The following is a 24,794-nucleotide window of genomic DNA, read 5'->3' on the forward strand; positions in this document are numbered from 1 at the left end:
GGTAGTATTCTCCTCTCTGATCACACCCCCATGGCTCTCCGCATGGTCCCTCTCCACAACACCACCAAGTCTCCTTGGTGGAGGCTCAACTCTAGTCTCTTGCCTGACCCAGGTTTTACGGAATTTTTGAGGGCTCATATTAATCTCTATGAAGAAACCAATTTGCTATCAGCCCCTTCTGCAGGCGTGGCATTGAAGGCTTTTAAAGCATTCATTAGAGGCTATATAATACATCATGCCTCATTCAAAAAGAAAGCAAGCATCACCAAGCAATTGGAGCTGGAGAGGGAAATTTCCATTGCTGAGGCTATCTTTAAACAAGATATGACTCCCTCAAACCCAGCAAACTTAACAAGACTCAAATACGAACTCAACTCCATTTTGACCCAAAAAGCTGAATTTTCCCTGTTTAAAGCTAGCCAGAAACACTTTGAAGAAGGTGATAAAGCAGGGAGAATGCTAGCCTGGTACATCAAACAGAGCGAGGCCGAGTGCTATACCAGCCATTAGAATAAAGGGTGGCAACGTGCTGTCTGATCCAACTGAGATAAACACGACCTTTAGGGTCAGGGTAGAGTGGCAGTATCCGTTTTCTGCCCTGGAAGCCCAGGGTTTATTGGCTGGTTTCAATCTCTTATACACTAAGCCCAGAGCCGTGGTTGCCACAAATGGGGTTATCTTGCAGTCCTTTAAGCCTCGCAGAGGCACCAGGTAGGGCTACCCATTGAGCCCCCTGCTATCTGCACTAGCGCTGGAGCCTCTGGCAGTGGCCATTTGCAGAGACCCTGACTTTCCAGGTATCAAAATTGGCAATAGTAATCACAAGCTGATGCTTTATGTAGATGATGCTTTAGTTTTCATAACGGAACCAGAACGCTCCCTCCCATCCCTTTTAAAACCATTAATAATTTTTCTGAAATATCTGGATATAAAGTAAACTGGGCCAAATCGGAGGTTCTTGCTCTGTCACCCCATTGTCCTAAGACTTTATTTCAGCCTGGTGACTTGACCTGGCCATGGTCGTGAATCAAATATTTAAGCATCACATTCCCCCGATCACTGACTGACCTGGTCCGTGTTAATTTTGAACCTCTTCAAGACAAATTTAAAACTGACATAAACCGATGGTAACCCCTATTTCTGTCTTTGTGGGGCAAGGTCAATGTAGTAATAAAAATGCATGTTGCCCCCCGATTTAATTATCTACTACAGGCTCTTCCAATTAAAATTCCCCTTAGATATTTCAAGCAATTCGATAAGCTATGCAACAAATTCTTTTGGAATGATAAACGCCCGAGATTGAACTTGAAAAAGGTACAGAGACCTGTTGATCAAGGTGGATTGGGGGTTCCCAACTTGTTGCTCTATCATTATGCATTCAGCCTCAGACACATGTTGGACTGGAAACTACCTCCTGAGAGAGCCCCTCCATGGTTAACCTCGAGAGCCCTCTCTGCAGCCCACTCCCCCTATGCATTACATTTCCACTAAGCTTTCTTCCTGATTATGCACTCATCCTATTCTTGAACACATAAAATGGATTTGAAATAGGATGGCTTTCATGTTTAAATTTGACCCCTTTCTCTACATTGCAGCCTCGATATGGTGCAACCCTAAACTCTGCACAGGGAAATCACCATTTCTCTGGAGGCCATGGACTGACAGGGGGATTTTGGTTCTTGGGGACCTATATGAGGGAGATACGCAGGTAAGAAGAGGTATGAAGGCACAATTTGGTTTACCTAAGCATCAGTTCTGGAAATATTTACAACTCAGGCATTTATTACTTCAAACCTTTGGATCTCCTTCAACGCCACCCCCTACCATAGGCTTCGTCTCACAAATAAAGGGGTCTTTGGCAAAGGCCTCGCTCTGCTATTCAATGCTTCTAAAATGTTCAGACAAAAGTCCATCCACCCTTAGACTGGCTTGGGAGAAGGACCTAAATGTGTCATTTACCGAGTGGGAATGGGCCAGGATCCTACTTAAGTTTAAAAAGATGTCCAGGGAACTTAGAACTAGGCTTATACAATTTAAGAGTCTGAACAGAGTGTATTGGACTCCTTCCAAGCTATATAAAGTTAAGTTAATACAAACCCCAAAATGTTGGAGATGCCAGAATGGAGAAGGTGTGTTGACCCATATGTTGTGGAGCTGCCCCAAAATACAAGACTTCTGGTCTGAGATTCATAGAAATGCCACACAAATCATTAGGCACGACATGCCTTTCTCTCAGAGTCTGTATATCCTTGGGACCCGACGCTTCTTGAGGACCCTCCTGACCCTGATGAAGAATGGGTACAGACCGCATTGATGCTGGGGCGTAAACTCATTATCTCAGAGTGGAGCCCCCCCCCCAGTCAGTCTTTGGCATAAAATTGGGCAGACTAACACATTGGAAGGCTTGTCTTATAGACCTTTGAACAGAGTGGGGTGTTTCCATCTGAAACGGGGGAAGTATCTCTCCAACATCAGCGGGCCAGACTTGGCTGATGAACTGGAGGGGACTCAAGACTCAAGATCCTATGTATACTTTCAATGCTTCATCTCAATTACATTTTTTTGTGGCAGGGGATCTGCCTGCGCTGTGTCTCACCAACATGACTACTATAATCGATATTGTTGAGTGTGGAAGCAAGCTAAAATTTGGTATTGTCCTGTTTATTTTATCTTATTTTATTTATTTATTTCTCCTGCTTTACAATCCTTTCTTTTTGTTTTCATGTCTCCGATTCAGTTGGATTTCTTAGGTTTGTATATTTGTATGTTTTCAGATGTTTGATAGATGTCATCTTAAAATGCAAATAAAAAGTCTAAAAAAAAAAAAAAGAATTGATAAAATCCTCTGACAGATCCCCGGGTGAACTTTACAGAGGACGTTACTGTGTTTTGTTCCAGGAAATACAGCTGAGATGATGGGACGAACTCACACAGAGAAAATCTAGAGGCTGTCTGAAGGCTGTTCAAGCAACTGGAAGCCTTACAGAGGCCTCACTGCAGGGGATCAAACTCTCTTCGATTCATATGTAGAAATGGCAAAGGGGTTTAACAGAGATGTGGTTAGTTTTTATTTTTACTTTATGAGGCACATTTTAAAATATTGTTCATTTTGCTCTTTTTTTATAGTTATTTTTAAACAGTGCATCCACTCTGGACCTGGGTGATCTTGACTGACAGTTTGTGGTGAATATATTGGTATGCACCCTGACACAGCGATGATACCAGAGCAAAGTGACCTCCTGCAAACGCGGCTGCAAAGCATTTTTACTGTCACCGAGGGCTTAAAAACTTTGGCTCAATGAAAAGCCTTTTAGGGCTATAAATTAATATTTTGGGATTTGGCATTATTCTGTTCTGTCTATAAGTGAGATGAGATGATCTATCTATTGGCTGGATTGAGGTCATTCAGTGATCAGTTGGACTGACAGAATTTGGCTGATTCCACTGAGGCATATAGGCATTGTCCCACCAGGCTTTGAAACCTGGTGGGACATCCCTTCTCTAGTGCTGCTTTCAGATGCCTTTCTTAAGTATTTAACCTTTGAACCAGGAGCATATTGGTGCAAGAAAAGGCAATAAGCAACTCGGTAGGAAATGTTCCACAAACTGTAAGAAATTTATAGATTTAGAAAATTATTCTAAAAAGTTTATTGTATTTTTTTAAAACTTGAAATTGTTATTATTATTATTATTATTGTTTTTATACACATTTTGAGGTTTATTTGTTTTCATTTCGTCTTTCATTGCTCAATACCTTCTTCTCGTGTTTTTGAGAGAAAACAATTTGCTCAGGTTTTAAAGTGTTGAATATATAAATCACATGTTGATCTAAATGGTCACATTGCAGATTATTTGGTGCAAACTTTAACTTTGAATTCTAACTTCCACATGTGTGACCTCGTATATGCTGAAAAAAGCCAAAACATTGGAGCAAAGTGAGATTGCAGGGTTTGGCTGAAGTCATTGAATGTCTTGCCTGAGGTAAAAATCACTTAAACCAAAGTCAAATTGTTCAGTGTTTCATCTCCACGTTAAGACAAACACATATTAACAGTTTAAGCATTTCAGTGATGACAACGGTGAACAGTGCTGTATGAATACAGAGAGTGAGAGAAGACAGTCATGGCTGTGTAGCGTCGTTCCGTAAGCCATGCTTGCTTGACGTCACTTTTAACAGCATCAAACAGAAAGCAATAAAATGAGATGTACTGAAACAAAAAAAAAAAACTTCACATACACTTCAAATAATGCTATGATGATGTCTGAGAATGCTTGCTGATTAACTGGTTCATGATTGGACTCTCTGCATCCAAAGTGGTGACACAAGAGGTTGATGGGGGAAGACGAAGACGAGGGCTACCAGGGCAAAGGTCTGCTTTGAGTCTGCTTCATCTCAGTCAAGCTCAAATTCAAGAGTTCCATTTAGAAACAACACAGACATTCATTTTAGGAAAATAAACCTCTAGCTTCCTGAAGTTTATGACAGCTGTAATGTACATATACTTTAAGTGGAACTCTTCAATCAAACTACACTGAAATGTACTTGGTGTTAAGCAAAAACCTCAAGAGGTGCTTTTGAATTTTTTGCCCAATAAGTAAAATTACAGACATGATAGTTCATTTGTGAAAACCTTTCAAAAAGGTTAAACTAAAGACAGCATAAATGCCATGAGGTTTTGACCCAACAACACAAGTCAAAGGACAAATGTCTTGACCTTGACTCAAGCCAGAACCTGCCGAGGACCTTACTTGCTGATAGAGTTGCGGCCTTGGTGCCGAGTTCTCGATCATAGTGTGAATCATGAAGATTAGAGGCTCATTTTCCTTCGTCTAGCGGAGCGCCAAGGAGAAAGAGGATACAGTGGTATAATAACACAGTACAACACGTTGCTTGAAGGACCAGCCCTAGGTTAATGTCAGACACCCAGGAGTTGGAATGGGATCAACCTTCCATTCAAACAGGAGCAAACCCAGAATAAACAGCACTCTGTCAGGGCCTGTTTACTGCACTCTAGCTTAACTCTTTAGATCAGCCCTAACCTTACACTCACTGATCACCTAATTTGATGTGTTAAAGGACCATTCCTGTGCTTTACATGAGCCAAATGATTACCTATACCTAATAAGTACCTATACTTTATATTAATGAAGAGCATTTTCCAAATCAGTAACTAAAATTGGACATTACCTTTTCAAGAAAAGGGTTTGCAAAAAGCATGTGGAATTATCAGGCCAAAAAGTGAATCAATACAATTGGCATCCAAACTAACAGAAATACACTCCTATACAGCCTGTCCAAGGTTAGTCTCTCCTTGAAGCATCTGATCTTTTCAAAACAAATCAGAATTCAATAATGTAGGAATATTTTGACGCCTGCCATGATAATTCTGACAACTGTCCACAGGTTCTCATAAAACTAAATGCTCTACATAAAACGACCATGCTCAAAACACGTGTTGTAATTTGACTAACAAGTTTAGGTCCAACCTTTTTGACTGATGAAATGAGTCATCAACATTTAAGAGGCAGCCCTATCTGCACAAATATTTACCCTGCTCTAAAGGTAACCACATTAATTTTTTAAAGTCAATGCAAGACGCTATCAGTTTTATCAAACAATTCAATGGGCCACCTGACAAGCACTGCACCCAAAGAAAATACTGGAGAACTATCAAATTGACACTTGACTGCATGCTTGTTGTTCTCAACACTTTTTTTCATAGTCCATGTCTTCAGATAACCAGGAGACTATCAATGTCATGGCTTCAATCAGCTTCAAGTCTCTGCAAGAAAAGTTTTCATGGCACACTGAACTCAATTGAAACCAATGATGGTATGTATTGAAAAAATATCAGTAGCAATACAGTAAAATGGCTAAAACATAAGAAACACTAGTATGGTCCTCTATTTTACCTAGAGTACCAATTAATACCTTGAGCCTTTTTTGACTAAGTTACTGAACTCCATCAGCCTTCATTTGGGCCAGTCCCCTATTTGGGACAGGCCTTTAAGTCCTTTTAGACAAAACTCTTGCTTAGCAATTATGGGAGATACTAACTTTAAAATATTACTGTATTTTTAAAATGAGGCTACGCAATAACATTAATTGTGAATCATTTTTTAAATTTATCTTTGACAGACAGATAGATAGATAGATAGATAGATAGATAGATAGATAGATAAATAGACAGGTAGACAAAGAGTGTGAGAGAGTCCCATATGGAAATACCGACAGCCTACCTTAGAGAGGATTGAAGCTAAAAAAGATTATGGCAGCAAGAGGAAAGGAGTAAGAAAGGGGTAAAAACTAAACAGAGGACAGTGGAGGACTCTTTTATTTTGTAGCTAGCAAAATACCGAAAAAAAGCATACCCAACAACACGGTGCAGGAAGAGGAGGAAATATTGTTTATGTCAGTTAAAGTGTGTCTAGTTTGAAGAACGAAGTTAGCAGACAGTGAGCTGTAGACCTCACAACAATATTCAAAACTTCATTTTTATGAAAAGAACGTTTTGACTCTCTTGATTGATTGACCCTTATGGACTAAATGCATATAAGTAATCAGGGAATGGACACATATTCTGACTTTAAGACCTCTTCAACGGTTTAATCTCATTTGTTTACCATTCCAGGTAGTCTAAATAAATTATACTTCTTTGACAGTTGAATTGTGGAGCCAAACTAACCAAACTAACAATGTGAAACATGTCCATATTGGCAGAGTTTACACATTTATATTATAAACTAAGCATGTTGGAACTAGCTCAAGTGAGTAGCTGATGAGGTGGGTAGCTGTTCGTTCTAAGAGGTTTTAAACATCAAAGGAACTTTAAGAAAAATTCACTATTGGAATCTGTGTTCATTTGTCATAATGTGCAGTCACACCTGGCTGGTAAAAGGGACTCTGTGTAATCGAGGCCTGGCTTTTAATTGAAGTTTTACGGTAACTTGATGAACACAGAAAAAAAGAGAGGCCTCTAGAAACTGTGCAAAAGAGTTTGAAATACTGCATTTAGGCTCAAAACTAATAATTTGGTCAGATTAAAGGACTCTGAATTAAGAAAAAACTAGCAAATAGTTTGGTCAGATTAAAGGACTCTGAGTTAAGAAAAAAGAAAACAAGAAATAGAGACAGAAATGGAAGTCTAAAACAGAGATGATCATAAAACTCTGATTCCTAATAAGTCTGGCCGCTGTGTGAACTATGCAATAATTTGCAAGTTTTTGTCACCCATAGTCAAGACAGTACAAAGACAATACTTTTAATGATCAAACTGATAAACTTCATAGTTTTTTAATAGATATTCGGTCATTCGTAATTTAATGCCTACAACACATTCCAAAAAAGTTGGAACGGGGACACCAAAGCTTGTCAACATTGTGGAATACCAGTTTAGAACATTTTACAGCCAAGCATGGTAATTGGTAACAGGTGATGGCTTCATGACTGGGTACAAAAGCAGCATCTTTGAATGGCTTAGTCATTCCCATTTCAAACTATTTTTGGAAATCATGAATGTCGTGTCCTCCAGGCTAAAGAGGAAAAGGACCATCCAGATTGTTACCAGCTCAGAGCTCAAAGTGATGATATCGGGGGTGTTAGTGCCAATGGCATCATTGGCAACTTCTGTGAAGGCACCATGAAAGCTATAAGGTACACACTGGTTTTGGAGCAACATATGCTGCCATCCCTATGATGTATTTTTCAGGGACCTCCCTGCTTATTCCAGTGAGACAGTAAGACACATTCTGCATGTGTTCCAATAGCATGGGTTCATAGTAAAATAGTGCAGCTACTAGACTAACCTGCCTGCAATCCAGACCTGACTAAAATTGAACATGAATGGCACAATATGAGACACAAAATATTTCAAGATGAGTTTATATTAAAAAAAATCAGTTTGAACATCAAATATCTTGTGTACTGATTTCCACTGATTATAGGTAAAAAAGGATGTACAAATTATTGCATTCTCTTTTTACTTACATTAAACACTTTTTTGGCATTGGGGGTGTACATGTCCATGCATGTAAGTTGTATGGCAACATTGTAAATTTATTTTTTGTAAACATCTATATTTAGCTGTCATTAAGGGACACCTAAGAGAATAAAAGTTTCAGTATACCCCAGAATATTTGTTTGAATCAAAACTATATTTTGGACTTAGGGAGGATGGAGGCAAGCAGGATTGAGTCTGGAAGTCCTCACCTGGCTCTCCAGGTAAATAAGGTTCCTCTGAAGGTGATGAGAAAGAACATCAGTCTGCAGTAGCCGCAGAAGAAGGACGAGAAGAAGCAGGAAAAGTGACAGGAGAAGAAGAGAGGATGGCACGTTTCAACAGAAAGGAAGAGATTGTAAAAAGGAAAGGTCAGTGTTGCATATTTAATTAGCAGCCATTGTATACTTATTTTTAAGTGAGAATAAACTTGGAGAATATGTTTTAGCTGCCTAAACATAGTTTATTTATCATAATCACAACCTTTCCCTTACAATGACCTTACTGTATTTGCCATACACATATATTGTAGAATATTCTTTTAAAAGGTTGGTGATGAATGGTAAGAAAAATGTTGGAATCATCCATGTCAACATTCTGTCTGCTGATAGGGTTATATGAGGTGTTAATATCAGATGCAAAAAGTGTGTTTCCAGCATTGCCAGACTTTCAGTTGTGGCTGATAATCATGAATCAAGAACAGCAGAATAAGAAGGGTTATGACTTATTCTACAGTCATGCAGCACTGTTGAGAAGATGCAGCTGGATTCTGTTACAATGGTATTTTGTACATAACACATGCAAGTACATGGAGAGCTGGCCGATACCCTAAATAGATATTACTGCCAAAAAAACCCCAGAACTAGGCTTAGGCGGTATCATGGTATCACAGTATAACACGGTATTTAGAAATCCAAAAAGTCTATTTTTTAATACCGTCATGAGTACAGGAGTTCCTCTTTCCATTAACTGCTCAAAGCACACTTATACCGTCATTCTGCGCGTACCCCAGTGGCATTTTAGGAAGGAATAAAAAATGAGATACCGCCCAAGCCTATCCAGAGCAAATATGAACTGTTAACTGTAACTGTTAACCGTTAACTTAGCTGGCACAGTCCAGTAAGTTCACATATGCTGTTATGGCAGTAATACAACCTTTAAGTACAGGAAAATAAACTAAATTAGCGCAAAATCACCATATTACCACATCACACATCCGAAAAAATATAGAATCTAGTTTTACAGCACAATATGATTTTATATACATGTGTTCTATTGGCTATGTTTCAGGACAGGCAAATTGTTAGGCTTCCCCCTGTTTGCATACATATTCTGCAACATCTTGTCATCATAGAATTTACACAACTTCAAGCAGTCAACTCATAACACATAACGACATGCTGCACTGCAAGTCTGCATAACAGTTTTAAAAGCTGGTTTAACAAACACACTGCAAACTAAATGAAATAACTTACTCCAAATAAGCTTCTTGCAAACCGATCAGGTTAATAATAATAAAAATAACACAAATAAAACACAGCCCGCTCACCATGTACATCAAGCTGAAATGAGACAACAGGTGCCATATTTGATGCATCAGCATCACCACCTATCCATCCGAGCTGTTGCCCACAAGCTGACATGCTCAATACACACACACACACACACACACACACACACACACACAGAGTTGCAAAAGAAAGCCAATAAATCCATCCACACATCAATCCCAACATCCCCAACACAATCACACATACACCAGCCTGCATGGACATTAAAACAATACTCCAAAATGAAATTAAAATTGGGGTGCTTATACAGCAAAATGCTGGATTTGACACTAAAATGTCCCTAAGTACACATAGAAGTGGTTGCCCTGTGACCATGATATCTATCACTAACCTGATACCTGTAGTAATCTTGTGACTGTGTGAAGTAGGCATGTAGGGGTTCCCAAACCAAAACCTGGATACAAATGTCCACAATCTCTGTGTCACAATCCCATCTTCTGTGTTACAGTTTTCAATTGTTCGATAAATAAAACCATGTGTGCATCCACAGTTCAATGTGTAAAGTATGTTCGAGTCTTAACGTGGACTTGACTTTCAGTTAAAACTTTTTTTAACTTTTTTTAATTTATTTTGTATGGTTTTTGTTTTTATTTTACAATGAGCTACACATTTAAGACAAATTAATCATTTTACTTTCACATCCTTGTATTTATTCTATTCATCTGTCGTGTAAGGTGTTAGTGCAGTGGTCTGCAGCACTGGTCCTCAGTGTCCTCAAGGTAAAATTAAATAGTACTTTTTGTTCCTGTCATACTTTCCTGTAGTATTTTTGTTGTAATATTTTGAGGTTGTACCACATGTTTTGCGATACTCAACCACAGACACATTTTTATAAAGATCATTCTGCCATATTTTCAGTGTGTAGACGGGAACTTACAAAATGTATTACAATTCATCCATCAACATGAATATCTGCACTTTCATGGCAATAGGGAAAAATGTCAAACTGTTGGTTGTGGTGCTGGACATGTCAGCAAACCATCCAAGTCAGAAGAATCCATTGTTGGAAACCCTGACTGTCTGGAGCATAGACTGTATATTAAGATGGATGACATGACAGCTTCCTAAAAGTGAAATGAAAATATCTCTATCACTCTCTGGTGGCTGGCTGCAGTATAGGTCATAAGCCTGCCCCCCTCTATGCTAGCACATGAAACAAAAACTCAGAGGACAGATCAAATATTTTTTTTCCTGAAGATAGTTTCTGTCATTTTAAGGAAGTTCTCATCACCTTGATGTTTGTTTAAGGCTTTGTTTTTTTCTGATAAGTTTGGTTTTGATGGTATAAAAAGGGGCTGCTTTGATGTCTGCTTTGATAGCTCTGTGTGCCAATGGTGCTGCTTAGCAGTCATATGAGTGTATGGACGGGAACTCTATCAACACGGAGATCACAAATTTGCTGACTTAGGCTCCAAAAGATGTCACCAGCACAAGATGGCAGCTGTATGCAGAATATTTTGGGTGCTTTGTCATTTTATATGCAGTCTATGGTCTGAGTCACATTTTGTGAAACATTTTCTGGTAAATTTCAAGCTGTTTCACTGGATAAGTGGATATTTCAACCAACTGATGGTGCTATACAAAAAGTTAAGGGATCACCAAAGTTGTAAGGGTTCCCCCTCTAGGGATCATCATCATCAACTGTCTACGCAAAATGTCTTGACAATTCATGCAAAATAAAAAAAATTACTTTAAATGCCAAAACAACAGAAATATCTTCAGTCAAGGAGAGTATGCTGTTTTTATCTCACAGAATCTTACAGAACACACCAAAAGCAATTTCATTTGGAGTAAATGAAATGTCTCAAGCAAATAACCTCCCCGGGCTAATACACCAACACACACCTGCGTGCATGCAGACACACGTAGTGTACACACTCAGTGCTGACCTTAGCGTTGGGCCCCTCCAAACCCAGGGCCATTAGCTGAGCTACTGTGTGTTCCCGCAGGCTGTTGAGCTCCGCCTGCTGCCGGCGGAGCTTGATCAGGAGCAGGGTCAGCTCCTCGGGCTGCACAGAGCAATACACAGAGGAGAGAGGAAGAGTCGCCACACTGACGACATCAGTACCTGTGCACTGTTTGAAAACAAACGTGATGCAGTGACTCTGATGACCTTAAAGAGAGGAGGAACCACTGCAACCACTGATTCATTGTCCGGTAAATATGTCTTTAACCCTGTAATTGTAAGATGATGTATTTAAACCTTTTATTTTCAGTCTGGTGGCAGAAGTTAATAATGCACTGATTACTGTCTCTTCTGATGAACTGCAACAGATGTGTTTGGCAAGAAAGACCAGGGAGAATTACAAACAAGAAAGAGTGTGAACAGAAAACTCAGCATGCAGCATGAGACAGCTATCCATCTGTCAGCTATCCATCCATACACACACATTAGAGGTGGTACCTGTCGAACTATTACAGTATGATGCAGGGTTGCAAAGATGCAACTTCAGAGGCCGTATTCGCAAATGTTGTAAGAAAACTCTCAGAGAGCTCCTAACTCAGCCTAAAAATCTCTAGCAAGGAGTCCTAGTTAAGGAGTGATTCAGGAAAGTTCTCAGAGCAAGGAAGGGACAGAAACGTATGGCCTTTGGTATTTAAAAATAATAATTTATAATTTTAATAGTAATAATAATAATAATAATTTTAGATTAATAAATAAATCAGGAGGCCTTGTAGCTCAGCTAGTAGAGCAGGCACCCCACGTACTGAGGCTGTGTTCTTGCCACAGTGGCTGTAGGTTCAGTTCCAACCTGCAGCCCTTTGCTGCATTTCATCCCCTCTCTTTTTCCCCTTTTCATACTTAAGCTGGCAAAAGCCTTGAAAATAATTAAAAAAACAAACAGATTCATAAAAAAAGTCTACATTGCACCTTGTACCTTGTATTTGGCCGGGATAAATGTGAAAGGTAGGTTGCTTCAGTGAGTTAAATTAGAAATATCATCACAATTAAACTCCAGAAATACTTTACAGTCAGTTGCCCTTTTTTCGGACAGACATCATGACTCAGCTCCACAGTCACCAGAGTGGTTTTACTGTTGCCTTGTTGTAGAACTAGATAATGGTTAAGTTAATAGTTAATCTGTCAATGAAATATTGTTAACAAAAATAATGGAGACCCCAGAAGGAGTAGCTGCAGTTTAGCACAGAAGCTAATGGGGATCTTAATACACACACAAACAAGGAAACTTTGACTTTAGTGAGGTGTGGTTGATCCTGTTGCTAAGTGTGATGCATTTTTTACCTGATGTGATTGGTTGTCACAGATGCACCCTTGTGTGAGCCTGCAGGGTGTGAACACTCAGGGGGAAAGAGATGTGAGCACATACCTAATGACATCGCCCACAAACATTCTCCCTGCATCATCTAATCTGTAGCATGTCATTCAGGGTTTGGAGAATATTTCTCCAAACTTTTTGTCTTTCCACCATTTTCTCCCCTACTTCAGAAACTCTTCAGACTCCTCCTTTTACCTTAGGAGTTCTCTTAAAAAAACTAACATGCGCTTTGAATAACTTAATCTTTACCAGGACCTATTCTTAACTTTAAGAGAAAGTTCTTATAAGATGTCACAACTCCAGGAGCACCAGGAGGCTTTGTCAATATGGGCCCAGATTGATTTAGGGAAGCCTGGGAGGAGGGTCTGGGACTGATATTATAGACAAGACATGAGAGGCTTGCATCTAAAATTGACAACAATTGACAATTTAGGAACTGTGAGACATTAGTTGATAAAATATAAAACTGTATTAATATTTTTTCTTTTTCTTTTCACAGTACATTTATCAGAGCCTGTTGCCTAAAAACAGTTGCCTGCAGTAAGACAGAGGCAAAAGAGGTGCTATAAATCCAGTAAAACCTAAACAATAAACTCAAAGAAGCTACAATGATCAGAAGAACAGCAGTCGTGATTACTCTTTGGCTGTATTACCATATTATTTGGTTACAATCCCTCGAATCTGAAACAATTTCTACATTTGACATGAGGGGAAGGGGGCTAGGAAATATGCTGAAATGTCATGTGTCAAACAAAGAGAAAATGTTCCTAAACATGTGACCGCCTTTCATTCGCCTTGTGACTTTGTTACTGGCCACTGTGGTCTAGTTTATGGACGGACTGCAGACATGAATACAAACACACGTCTCACACACCCACACCCACTCAAAATGACTTAATGTGACACAGTGAAATAACGTTACTGTGGGAAATTACTGAACAATATTTTCTCATCAAACTGCAGAGGCACTCAGCTGCCATTAAGCAATCACATTATTCACAGCTTGTTTCAACCACAATATCAGTCCTCACTTTTGATTGTTGTTCAGTTTAAGAGAAAAAATAATTTAATTTGTGCAGCTGTATTGTGTGTCTGTGTGAGCATGTGCATGTGTGTGTGTGCGCGCGCTGCATCATAAAGGGACGATGGCATTGTCAGTAATTACATTGGTCCTGCTGAGACATGTTCAACACAGCAATAAGAACCTGCTGAGAACAAAACATCATTGAGACTGACATGTGAGTTGTGTTTCAGAGAGACTGAGTTTGAATGTCAGTGATGGACAGCAGTGGCTGTTTGGGCGATGTGTAAATGCTCTCAAAATTCTACTCACTCTATGAAAGTGTACTGAAATCAGGGGGGCAGTAGATAGAGTCTCATTGTATGGAGCCTGAGGAAGAGGAGGGGGTGTAACACTCACCGTCTTGCCTTGCAACGACTGTGCAGTAATGTTCGGAGGAGGGACACCAGCTGCGATAGATCGTCGGTCAGATGGATAGCCGTACTGTGGAATAAAGGGACAGAAGAAGATTAATTTCAGTTGAATTCATTATCTTTAAGGTGATCTTTATTAAGCTCCATTCTTTTGAAATGACTTCAAGCTAACCTACCCCTTTATTGGCACCACTCTTCACTCTTCACTCTTTCAGTTAATTTGAAAGTCGGTATTATTTATTAGTGATAATAATAATAATAATACTTTATGAGTGTGACTGTAACCTAATTATTTCAAGAGTTTATCCATTACTTTAAATAAAATATTGTAAGAAATATAAAATACAAAAGAATAGAACAGAATACAATAGAATAGTCAGAAACCAATAAAATATGAAGTACATATATAATAAATAAAGGGATAATAAATAATTCAAAGTGGGGTAAAAGTTAGATATCTGTTATTGAACAGAAAAGAGAGCATGCTACTGAACAGTGTTAGTTTGTCCATTACTTTAAACTATCTATTTAAAAAGTTTAGAGTCCAGATTACCCTTCAGTTAAGATCACTGCTTCCTAACTTGAAGGTGTTCATGGTGGCGTCCTGCTCTTTGACTGAGAAAACGTGTGTAGCCTGGTGTATTAACCCAAGCTGTCTAGTGTATCTCAGTCATAGAGTAAAAACTTTATCTGAGGTGTCACTGCGGTTCACAGCCTACTATGGGGATTGGACCTGGCTTTTCATCCATTGACTGCAAACTCCACTCTTTATCCTGCCTGACTCTCATGGGGGAGTCAGAAGAAGCATCTGTGAGAGCTTCAGATCAAGGACTGTTCCATGGTTGACAAGGATACCCTTAGTAGATGGAGGATGGAGGATGGAATGCCAAGCACATTAGTGGGTGCTTCGATAGTAAAAAGCTATATTGCCTAATTATCCTGCTTTGGAAAGAGAGATGATAAAAGAGACAGTGTTATGTCGATCTGCATAGAGGCTCAGTGACTGTCAGAATGAAATGATATTTAAAGGAACACATCATCTGGGGAAGCATTTTCCCTTCAAACACTGAGTCAGACTCCATCCTGAGGATTAGAGATGCTATGTGTTTAAGAGTTAAGTGTATTTCTACACTTAAACTGTGATGACTAGCCTGTGAGGGTTTACCTTGATTGCAAAGCACTTCAGTTCATAGACAGTTTCTTCATTTTTACCTGACAGAATTAAATGCTCTCCTACAGAGCTATGGCACCTGTATTTGCTGTGCTGAATAACCTTTATTTAAAGAGAGTACTTCCTGTCACCCCTGTTTCACATTAAAAGCAGTGTTTTGGAAAATTGGCTTTTGTTGTGAAGCAGTTACAGGAAATTCACTGTATTTGTCCCTAAGGTTAGCACAGACTCTGTGTTGATCAATAAACCTTATACATTTGGTTATGGACATTCTCAGATTTTGAGATAAAATGTGTCAAAATTTAAGATGTACAGTCTAAAGCTAGGCACACACTGTAGGATTTTAGAAATGTTGTCGTTAAATCCAAGACATACTGTATGAGTAAACTGTCTGTAATGTAAAGTTAAAGGTCATGATTGATGTGCTCACACTGTATGGTCCGATCATCAAGCCACGACCTGAGAGCTCACACTGTACATTTAAAAACAGCCTGTTGGCCCCTGCGGACTGTCCTGGCTGTTGACATTTGTCAATAAAGATTAGTTTGAAAGCTTTGAGGCTGGTAAGGTAGCAACAATGCTAATAAGGCAGAAGTGTACTGCTTTGATTCTGTGCAGTCCTGTGTGCCAAATACCAGTCCATTTTACCGAGAGAACTGGAAGGTTACTAAGTACTTTTACTGTTGTTAAGTTGACAGCTGATGTTAGCTACTCTAACGTTTCTTGTTGTGCAGTTGCTACCAGCCATAAAATGCACCTCCTATGTCCAGCATTATGTTGCCATGGCATTTTCAGATGCTTCATTTGCCACTTCCCGCAGGCACTGTGAGAAAAAAAGGCACTAACATTGGGGAATCAACTTGTGGCTCTGCATCAACTGTGCGAGAGCCTGCGTCGGCCGACTAATATTACTGACCTGTCAGACTGTTCAGGAGCAGAGGATTGATCCTTGCTCCCCCCCGTACACTGCTTGGCAAACGACACCTGATCCCTGATCACCTTATCCACAAACATGCAAACATGGAGTTTTTCACTCAGACACACAGATCTATACCTCTGATTTATCTGATAATCTGAGACATCTAATCCAACTATAATGCAAGTAATCTCTACCTGTATGTAAGATAAGATAAGATAAGATAAGATAATCCTTTATTAGTCCCACAGTGGGGAAATTTCCAACATTGCAGCAGCAAAGGGATAGCAAAATAGCAAGATAACTGTGCAAAATAAACTATATTAATAAATAAGTACAAAAACGTGCAGGATGAAGATGAAGGAAATAAGCACAGAGGACGACATAAACAAACAATATATACAGTATTTACAACGCAGAGAAACTCAACAGTTAAAAAAAGAATGTACACAGTTGCATGGGTGAAAGTGAAATTGCACTTGTGGTATTAAGCTGTACAAGTGGAGTCAGTTATTGTGTGTGGTCTACTGGGAGCAGTGCTGGTTGTACAGTCTGACTGCAGCAGGGAGGAATGTATGTATGTATGTATGTATGTATGTCTACTCTGACTGCTCATATTTAACTTCATACTTTTATTTTGGGTTTCTACATGTTCACATACTTTAATGTTAAAAACAACAACAACACCAACAACGAAACATTATTTATCTAATACTGTCTTTGCTGCAACATTTGTATTCCTCTATCTGAAATGCTCTGGTTTAGCATTTGTCTTTTAAAGCCTCTCCCTCCCAAAAAGCCCAGTCTGCTCTGATTGGTCTGTGTTTCCGGACTTTGTTAGGGACATTGCAGCTGGAGAACCACTGTAACAGAGTATAACTCTCTGAAATCACGGAGAAATTAACAACATCCGCCACCAAGAATTCAGTTTTTTTTATGTTTGTCTCAGGTAAATACTGCTATTTACATGTCTCTCTCACAGAATGTTAGTCTAGTATTTCTGCATAAACTCTGCCAATTGTAAACATTTGCTTTGTTTTATGTTTGTTTTCACATGTTTGTTTGAAATTATCTACAGAGCCCAGTGAAGAAGAAAGAAAGAATGCAATGTAAATGCACTTATAGTGACCATCAGGAAGCGAAGGATAACACCATATGAGACAATAGAGGAAGTGAAACAGTTGTGAAGTGATTATTTCTGGTCACAAAAACACCTCCTGGTAATAAGCTTACTAAAGTAATTAAGTCATGGTACAGTGATTACCAACTGCCCCCATGTGTTGTCCCCTACCCCTACGTGCTCAAAGCCACTGGTACATGTTACCTGATGACATGAGGACAGCCCCAACAGTTTTGTTTTTTAAAGTGGTGGACATTCCTTTTTAGCAGCATATTTGCATAGTCTGGTTTAACTATTTCATTTTATTTCTTTTAGTGGTTTTTAACTTGGGTGTGTTATTACTTTTACTGGTTTATCTATTTTTCTATTTTATTTTGTTGTTTTTTCTCATGTTTTATCGTCTTTTATTAATCTGTTTATCTTATTTTATTCTATCTTTAGTTCTTTTATGCATTTTAATTCATACGTATTATCCTCTTTAGTGGTCTACTTTTAGTGTTATTATTTTATTTTATTTTTTTAATCATTTCTGATTCACATGTCTTTGCATTTTTAATTGTTATATTCTTCATCTTAATTATTATTTTAAGAGTTTTCAGTTACAGTCACAATGGATTTGATTCACTTTCATGGTCAATTGCTGGCTTTGTTTTTTGCCTGCAACTTGTACCTCACACTTACTTACTGCGCTTCCACCTAGGATAAAATGTGCCATATAAATAAAGTTTTGCTTGCTTGTCTTTATGTCAGTGACACTCAGGCTTAAAAAGACTTTTTCCTGTACCATGTCAATGAATGCCCCACCAATATGGGATTTTTGAAAGCAATATTAATATCGGTCTTATAGCAGAAAAAAATTCAGATAACAGATATGGTGATTTAAATAGAAAAAGAATAAGGGGAGGGTCTTTGCTCAACCACACTGGAGAAACATTTACGTTTAAAAGCCATGAAAAAGTGCATTTTGTTTAACATGTCAGCTTTCAGAGTTTTTATTAGTCTGATTAGTCAACATGGTGGACTCTGTGGAGGAGGATCTACTACATATGTAGATATATATGGCTCTTTCAAATGTAACAACAACAATAATTTTTACATTTAGGTAAAACACATTTATGAGTACTATACACCATTTCTGCCAATAGATGTCCCCAAATTCTACACACTGGACCTAAATAAATGGTTTCCAGTTTTTACATCTGTATTTTAGGGCTTTTTTCAGTCTTTTGGAGATACATTGTATTGCCATTTTTGTATGAAATGTGCACATGAAGTTTTGATTTTATAATAATTTGATTTAAACTCCAATGTCATGCCCACTACCTTGGGGAGGTGTGGCCTGTGCCGGTGGTCCAGCGTCACGTCCCCTCTGAAGACGGGTGAGGACACCTCGGAGTGGGTGCTGCTCGGGTTGTGAGCGACCTGCTGGCGAGGAGGGGAGAAGGTGCTGTAGAGAGCCAGGGAGCCGTGAGACGGTGAGGTGGGGATGGAGTGTGCCACAGTGTGTTCAGAAATGTTCCCCATGGTCTTGGTGCTGGGCAGGGTGCCATAGTGACTCACAGCTGTAAGCACACAGGGGAAGAGATCAACCAAATGAAAAAAACCAACAACAAAAACCCCCCACAAAAGTTAAGAAACTTAAAGAAACATGAAACAAGAAATGATATCATTCAGGGCCACTTGGCCAAAAAGCCTGCGCAATACCACTTTCTTAACAGTTGAAAGTTTACATTACTTGAAATATAGATGTTGCTGCAGAGAAGTTCTACATACTAAAACATGGATTCTTCACAGACAACCATACCCCGGTGTCACCAATTCAGTATCTGACCAAATGTCTTTCCTTTTGTTTCTGAGATATGACATTACATAATGGCCTGAAAAGTATTTTTGCAGAACATTATGATATAACCGTAAAGTTGACATTTGACCTTTTGGATATAAACTGTCATCACTTTGTTTTGTAACCATCTTAGACATTTGTGTAAAATTTTGTCATATTTAGCATGTGAATGCTTGCATCAGTCCATCAGTCATCTTGACCTTTAACCACCAAACTCTTATCAGTTCTTAAGTCCACGTGAATGTTTGCGTCAAACTTGGAGAATGCCTTGAAGGAACCTTTAAGGCATTGTTGAGATAAAGTGTTCACAAGAATGAGACAGATGAGGTCAAAGTGACCTCATCTGAACACAAAAAATCGAGTTCATCTTTGAGTCCAAGTGGATGTTTGTGCCAAATTTAGGAAAATTCCCTCACGACATTCTCGAGATAGTCAAGGTCACGGTGACCTTGACATTTGATCACGAAAATCTAAGCAGTTCATCATTGAGTCCAAGTTTTACGTTTGTTAGAAATTTGAAGAAATTCCCTTAAGGTGTTCTTGAGATATTACGTTCACCAGAATGAGGCAGAGGGACGGTTGGACAAATGGACGACATGAAAACATAATACCTCCGGCCACAGCTGCCACCTGTATGGAGGCATAAAATCTGGGATCAGTGGCTAAAAAGCTGCTGGCAAACTGAAATTAACTGCAACTGGCAATTTTTGGTTCTAAAAACGTTCTGAGAATGGTACAATGCAACCAATAAAATGTTTTAGTTATGTCTTCAGCGGCAAGTTTTTGTTTTGGTTCCCAGAACGTTCGTCTTAAAGTTAGGTTTACATTCTCTATAAACATAAAAAGATGTGAATTTTTAAAAAAAAATTTTTTATTGTTAACAAATCACATTACATTACATTTTCATGAAACTAATTTTCTGTAATCAATAAAATGTTCTGAATGTTGCTTTGACAATGTTCTTCCTATGTTCTAATGTAACATTGTGGGACTATTTTATAAAAGAACATTCTCTGTCTTGTTCTCTGGCTCTCAGAGCATGTGAGCTGAGAGTGAGCACGCAGAGGGACTTTGACTGGAACGCTGAGAAAATTATTTTATTTTTAAAAAGTTGGAACGTCACCTTATCTGCTATTCTGTCCTACTCTAGTTTCGCTCTGTTACTGTTCACCCCATATGTCTAAAATATGCCCAGCCCAGAAATGCATCAGTGTATTGTGCATACACAATGTAATTTATGTTAAAAATCAGCTACTCTGATATCAACAATGAAGTTCAAAAGTTCTTGGCTAGCATAAAGAAATACCCACCTGAAAACTCCAAACTCTCTAGTCATAGCTCTGCCTACATTACAGGAAGTAGATATAATGTAGTGTACCTGTTGGCTGAGCCAGACTCTGCCTGGAGAAGGCCTGTCTCTGCTGCCACTCGTACAGCTGCCACATAGTGTCATCCCTCATCGACCGTCTCTTCTCAGCCGTGCTGATGGTGGAAGTGGAGGCGGGGCGGAGGGCGCGGTCGTACACAGAGCCCGCCACACTGCAGATGCTGTCGGGCCTCATCATGCTGTTGCGGGGCATTGTGCGGTAGCCCTCTGGGTAGCGGGGCACGATCTGAGCACGGTGGCTGGGCATGTTCCTGGGTAAGGTCTGATAGGACGTGACACTGGGAGAGAAAACAAAGAGATGAGGAGGGAGGACTGGCATCTGATACAGAGAGACGGTCAGCTTTTGATCTGGATCCTGTGGTCACTGGTTGGGGAGTCAGGCAGTTCTAAACGGCGTCTGTTTGTATTGTGAATTCATGAACTGATGGGAAGATATCTGAGCCTTGAGCTAGGGGCCAAACCACATGAAGGGCCCTAATTTAACTTTGCAAGTGCAGCAAGAAGCATATTAACAAGAGTATGTGGCTGTGAGGGCAAAGAGCTTGGTGCTGTGATTACAGATCACAGAATGAGGTGTTTTTTCTTTTCCTTTACAATTTGGAGTAATTTTATTCTTTTTTAAAAATACTTTTTTTTTTCTTTAAATTTCTGTGCATTTTTTTTTCCTTTAATTTTTTTTGGGTGATTTTAAAAATTTAGGATGATTTTCCTTTTCTCTAAATGTTGCTGGTGAACAGAACAGAACACATGCCTTCCAAACTACAGGTCCGCAGAAAGAAAAATTGCCAAAATGACATCATTTATCACAGCCAATTGTTGAACCTTCAAATTTTTTTTGGTAATCTCTGGTAATCAAAGAACAACAGTTAAGGACAAAGGAAAGTATGCATCAGATTTAGTTCCTAAATCACAAAAACATAAAGCAACAGATAATAAGAAGCCAGTGGTCAGAGCATTAGAATCCACACCATAGTCCTGGAGATTTTTTTTCTTCTTTGTTACACAGCGAGACAGCAGAGTCAACTGAGCCTGGCAGAAACTAATAAATGTGCAAATAAGTGAATAAATGAATGAATGAGTCATTCTCTAAAGCAGTCAGTGACTTATGAATCTTGCAGTGGCCAGACCTCCCTGTCCTGCAGCAGGAGACGAGCTCAGCATTAATCAGATCTGCTTTCTTTGATGCTCAGAGAGATGTTTTCTTCGTACCAATTAAGACAATTAACAGTTATGTTAAACTTTAACATGATTACAGTTACTTGACATTTAAGCCTCATTCATGCAGCATCCAATCATGCTTTTTATCACGGTTACTATAGTACCTACACTCAAGTTGATACAGTAGGCAGGTTTCTATTATAGATTGCACAAAACTTAAGTGATATTTTCTAAATGTCGATGAAACAAAATGAGTGATGTTCTGCGACTTCTCCTCCGGCGATAACATTCCAAGACGCATGGTGATGGATGTTCAAAAGATTAGCTTTATTTTTATTTGCAGCCACCATACTAGCCGTCATTATTTCCAACCCAAGGCTACATATGGAGCGGATATATGAGGGATTTCTGGGAGGTGATAGTCCACGCTTTCACAGAGGAATTGTGGATTCAAAACCTCCAGATGATCCACTCAGCTTTTGAAGAGTTTTGTGATGCAATAACAGCTCTTGTAGCTCCTGCTGCATCATGAGGGAACCAGTTCCTACTGACAAGCACATAACCATAGCATCATGTGACCTAGGAAAGCCAAAAAAAGTGTTTCCATTGCAGTTTTGTGAAATATGGCTTTTTAGAATTGCCTGAAATAACACCTCATGCGAGCGTAAAAACATTTTTGCCATAAATAGGAGTTTTCTTTAAACTGACTTGTTTCCATTAGGTGTATTTCATATTCACAATCTCAATTTGTGCAATTTTAGGGTTAATGGAAACCTGCCTAGTGAGGGAAACTGGATCAAAACACGGAGTGAAGGGCTACACACATTGCACAGAAACACCTGTGCTTGCTGTTCTCCAGCAGCCGATGAATCAATGCCTTTAATCAGAGTGTACTGAACAGGAACCATCTTAATTATCAGTGTGTGTGTGTGTGTGTGTGTGTGTGTGTGTGTGTGTGTGTGTGTCTGACATGTATGGTGTGCTTGACTGGGTTTAATTATCAAACTGCTTCTGTTAATAGAACTCTGCTTCTCTTTCACTTTCACTTTGACCTGGGAACATGGAGTCATGAGGAGCTCGTTAGCCATGCAGACAATAGAAGCTAATCATAAGACAGATGCCTTGACTCTCCAGGACAGTGACTTTGACCTTACCAGTCCATTGGGACATACGTACATTACATTGGCTGTCACTCTGTCTGCCTCTCAGCTTTAGTCACATGAAAGTGGAGAACGTCACAGTTTTCCTTTCTCTCATGTCACCTTAACATTCAGCAGAGCAACCAGCTAATAACCTCATCTGATCTGCAGCAACTTTGTTTCTCTTCATGCAATCACAACGTTTCACACACACTCATTTATTTGTAGCAGCCTGTTAATGAAACATCTGCCACCATGTGTTGATTTATTATTTTTGGGTCTGGACCATTCATCATGATAAAAACATATATTTGACTATAAAGTTATTCATTGCACCACACTGTCAGAGTGCAGCTTACTCTGGACACAGGCGGAGCAGCAGAACACCAATAAAAGTAAAATGTTTGCATTCACTTACAAACAGCTGGCCCTCTCATCCCTCCATCTAATCTGATCAGCTCAGACTGGATCGACAGATCAATTATCCACACAAGTAAAACTAGAAAAAGGAAAACAATGACCTGGAAATTCTTATCAAGTTGCTTGACAAGATATTGTATTAATTTTCATTCAAAGGATTAAGCAATGGCCACTACCCGCTGAGCCCTGAATGTTTACACCACCCCTGGTTAGAACGGCTTTTTGTGCTATGAAGCCAATAATTGCATAATGATTTTAATAAATTCCCAGAACAATGTCCTCCACCCTATGTGACTATGCTTGATGTTGAAGTTGAAGTTGAACTTCATGAACCTGTTTGAAAGGAAAACTGATCCTTAGCCAGTCAGTAGCAAGACAATCAGCCATAGGGGAACACTACTCCTTTTCAGGCCTTTGAGGGGAACATCAACACTGAAAAATACATCACTCCTGTGCTCTGGGGCAGTTTATTGATTGCCTGTCTTCTTTCTTTATGCTATCACACTAAAAACAAGATTTCTTTGCTGATACTAAAACACTGAAACAAACTCGAAATGCTCCCTGAGTTTGAGGGAACATTTGGCAAAGGAGAACATCAGTTTGCAACACTAGGAATTAATTGCCACCAATTGTTAATTACTCATTTGGGTGCAAAAACTTCTTCATAGAAACTCCAGAGATAGTTGGTCCTCAATTCTCTGTCAGCGAAGCAGCGTTGCTGTCTGTCTGTTGGAGACGTGGTCGTATTAAACTATTTACTTTGCAGCTGCTTTATTCTGCTGAATCCATATACAGGGAAGCACAGACAGAAGCTGTTGCTGGTAATATGGTGCTGGAACCAGTAGGTCAGTCACTACTGTTCTAATACTGTGTTCACTAAAATCATATGGCTGTTAGTATGACATGCTGTTAACAACAATAACAATCAGTCCTACAACAATGTAACTCGCTTTTCCTCCTTTGCACTAAGTGCTGATAAAGATGACTAATGTGTCTGGGCAGCTCTCAGCTCACTCTGCTCTCATCACACTCTCACATCTATGACTTATTCATGGCTGAAGAAGGAGAGGAGAGCATCAGCACTCTGTGCAACTGTTCCACTGCATTCCTCGGTACAGGAGGCTAAACACCAGCATTCCCAATTGACACACATCTATGGTGACACAAAGCGCTTTTAGCTTCCTCTGATCTGCAAGCTAAGAGCAAGGATGGAGGGAGACACACAAGAACTGAATGGGAGAAGCAAACCTCTCCTGGAGTATAAGGGTTAAAATTTATGACCTGAAAGTGCAGTTTGCAAAAAAAAAAAAGTTTTTGTTTGGCTTAAGAAGAAAACATCATATTTATACGTGCACTTTGT

At 39.2% G+C, this 24,794-nt stretch overlaps 1 protein-coding gene across 1 annotated transcript in view; it reads right to left on the minus strand.

The window, feature by feature from the left end:
- Nucleotides 1-24,794, minus strand: part of LOC121961725 (pleckstrin homology domain-containing family A member 5-like) — a 269,588-nt gene that overhangs the window by 20,385 nt on the left and 224,409 nt on the right. The window contains 6 exon segments of the mRNA XM_088073004.1: nucleotides 4,750-4,830; nucleotides 8,210-8,263; nucleotides 11,458-11,577; nucleotides 14,267-14,350; nucleotides 18,811-19,049; nucleotides 20,709-20,995. Coding sequence (XP_087929130.1) covers nucleotides 4,750-4,830; nucleotides 8,210-8,263; nucleotides 11,458-11,577; nucleotides 14,267-14,350; nucleotides 18,811-19,049; nucleotides 20,709-20,995 — 865 coding nt within the window.

The sequence above is a fragment of the Plectropomus leopardus genome, chromosome 22 (genome assembly GCF_026936395.1).
Source record: "Plectropomus leopardus strain MGB_pleo_1.0 chromosome 22, ASM2693639v1, whole genome shotgun sequence".
NCBI classification, from domain to species: Eukaryota; Metazoa; Chordata; class Actinopteri; order Perciformes; family Serranidae; genus Plectropomus; species Plectropomus leopardus.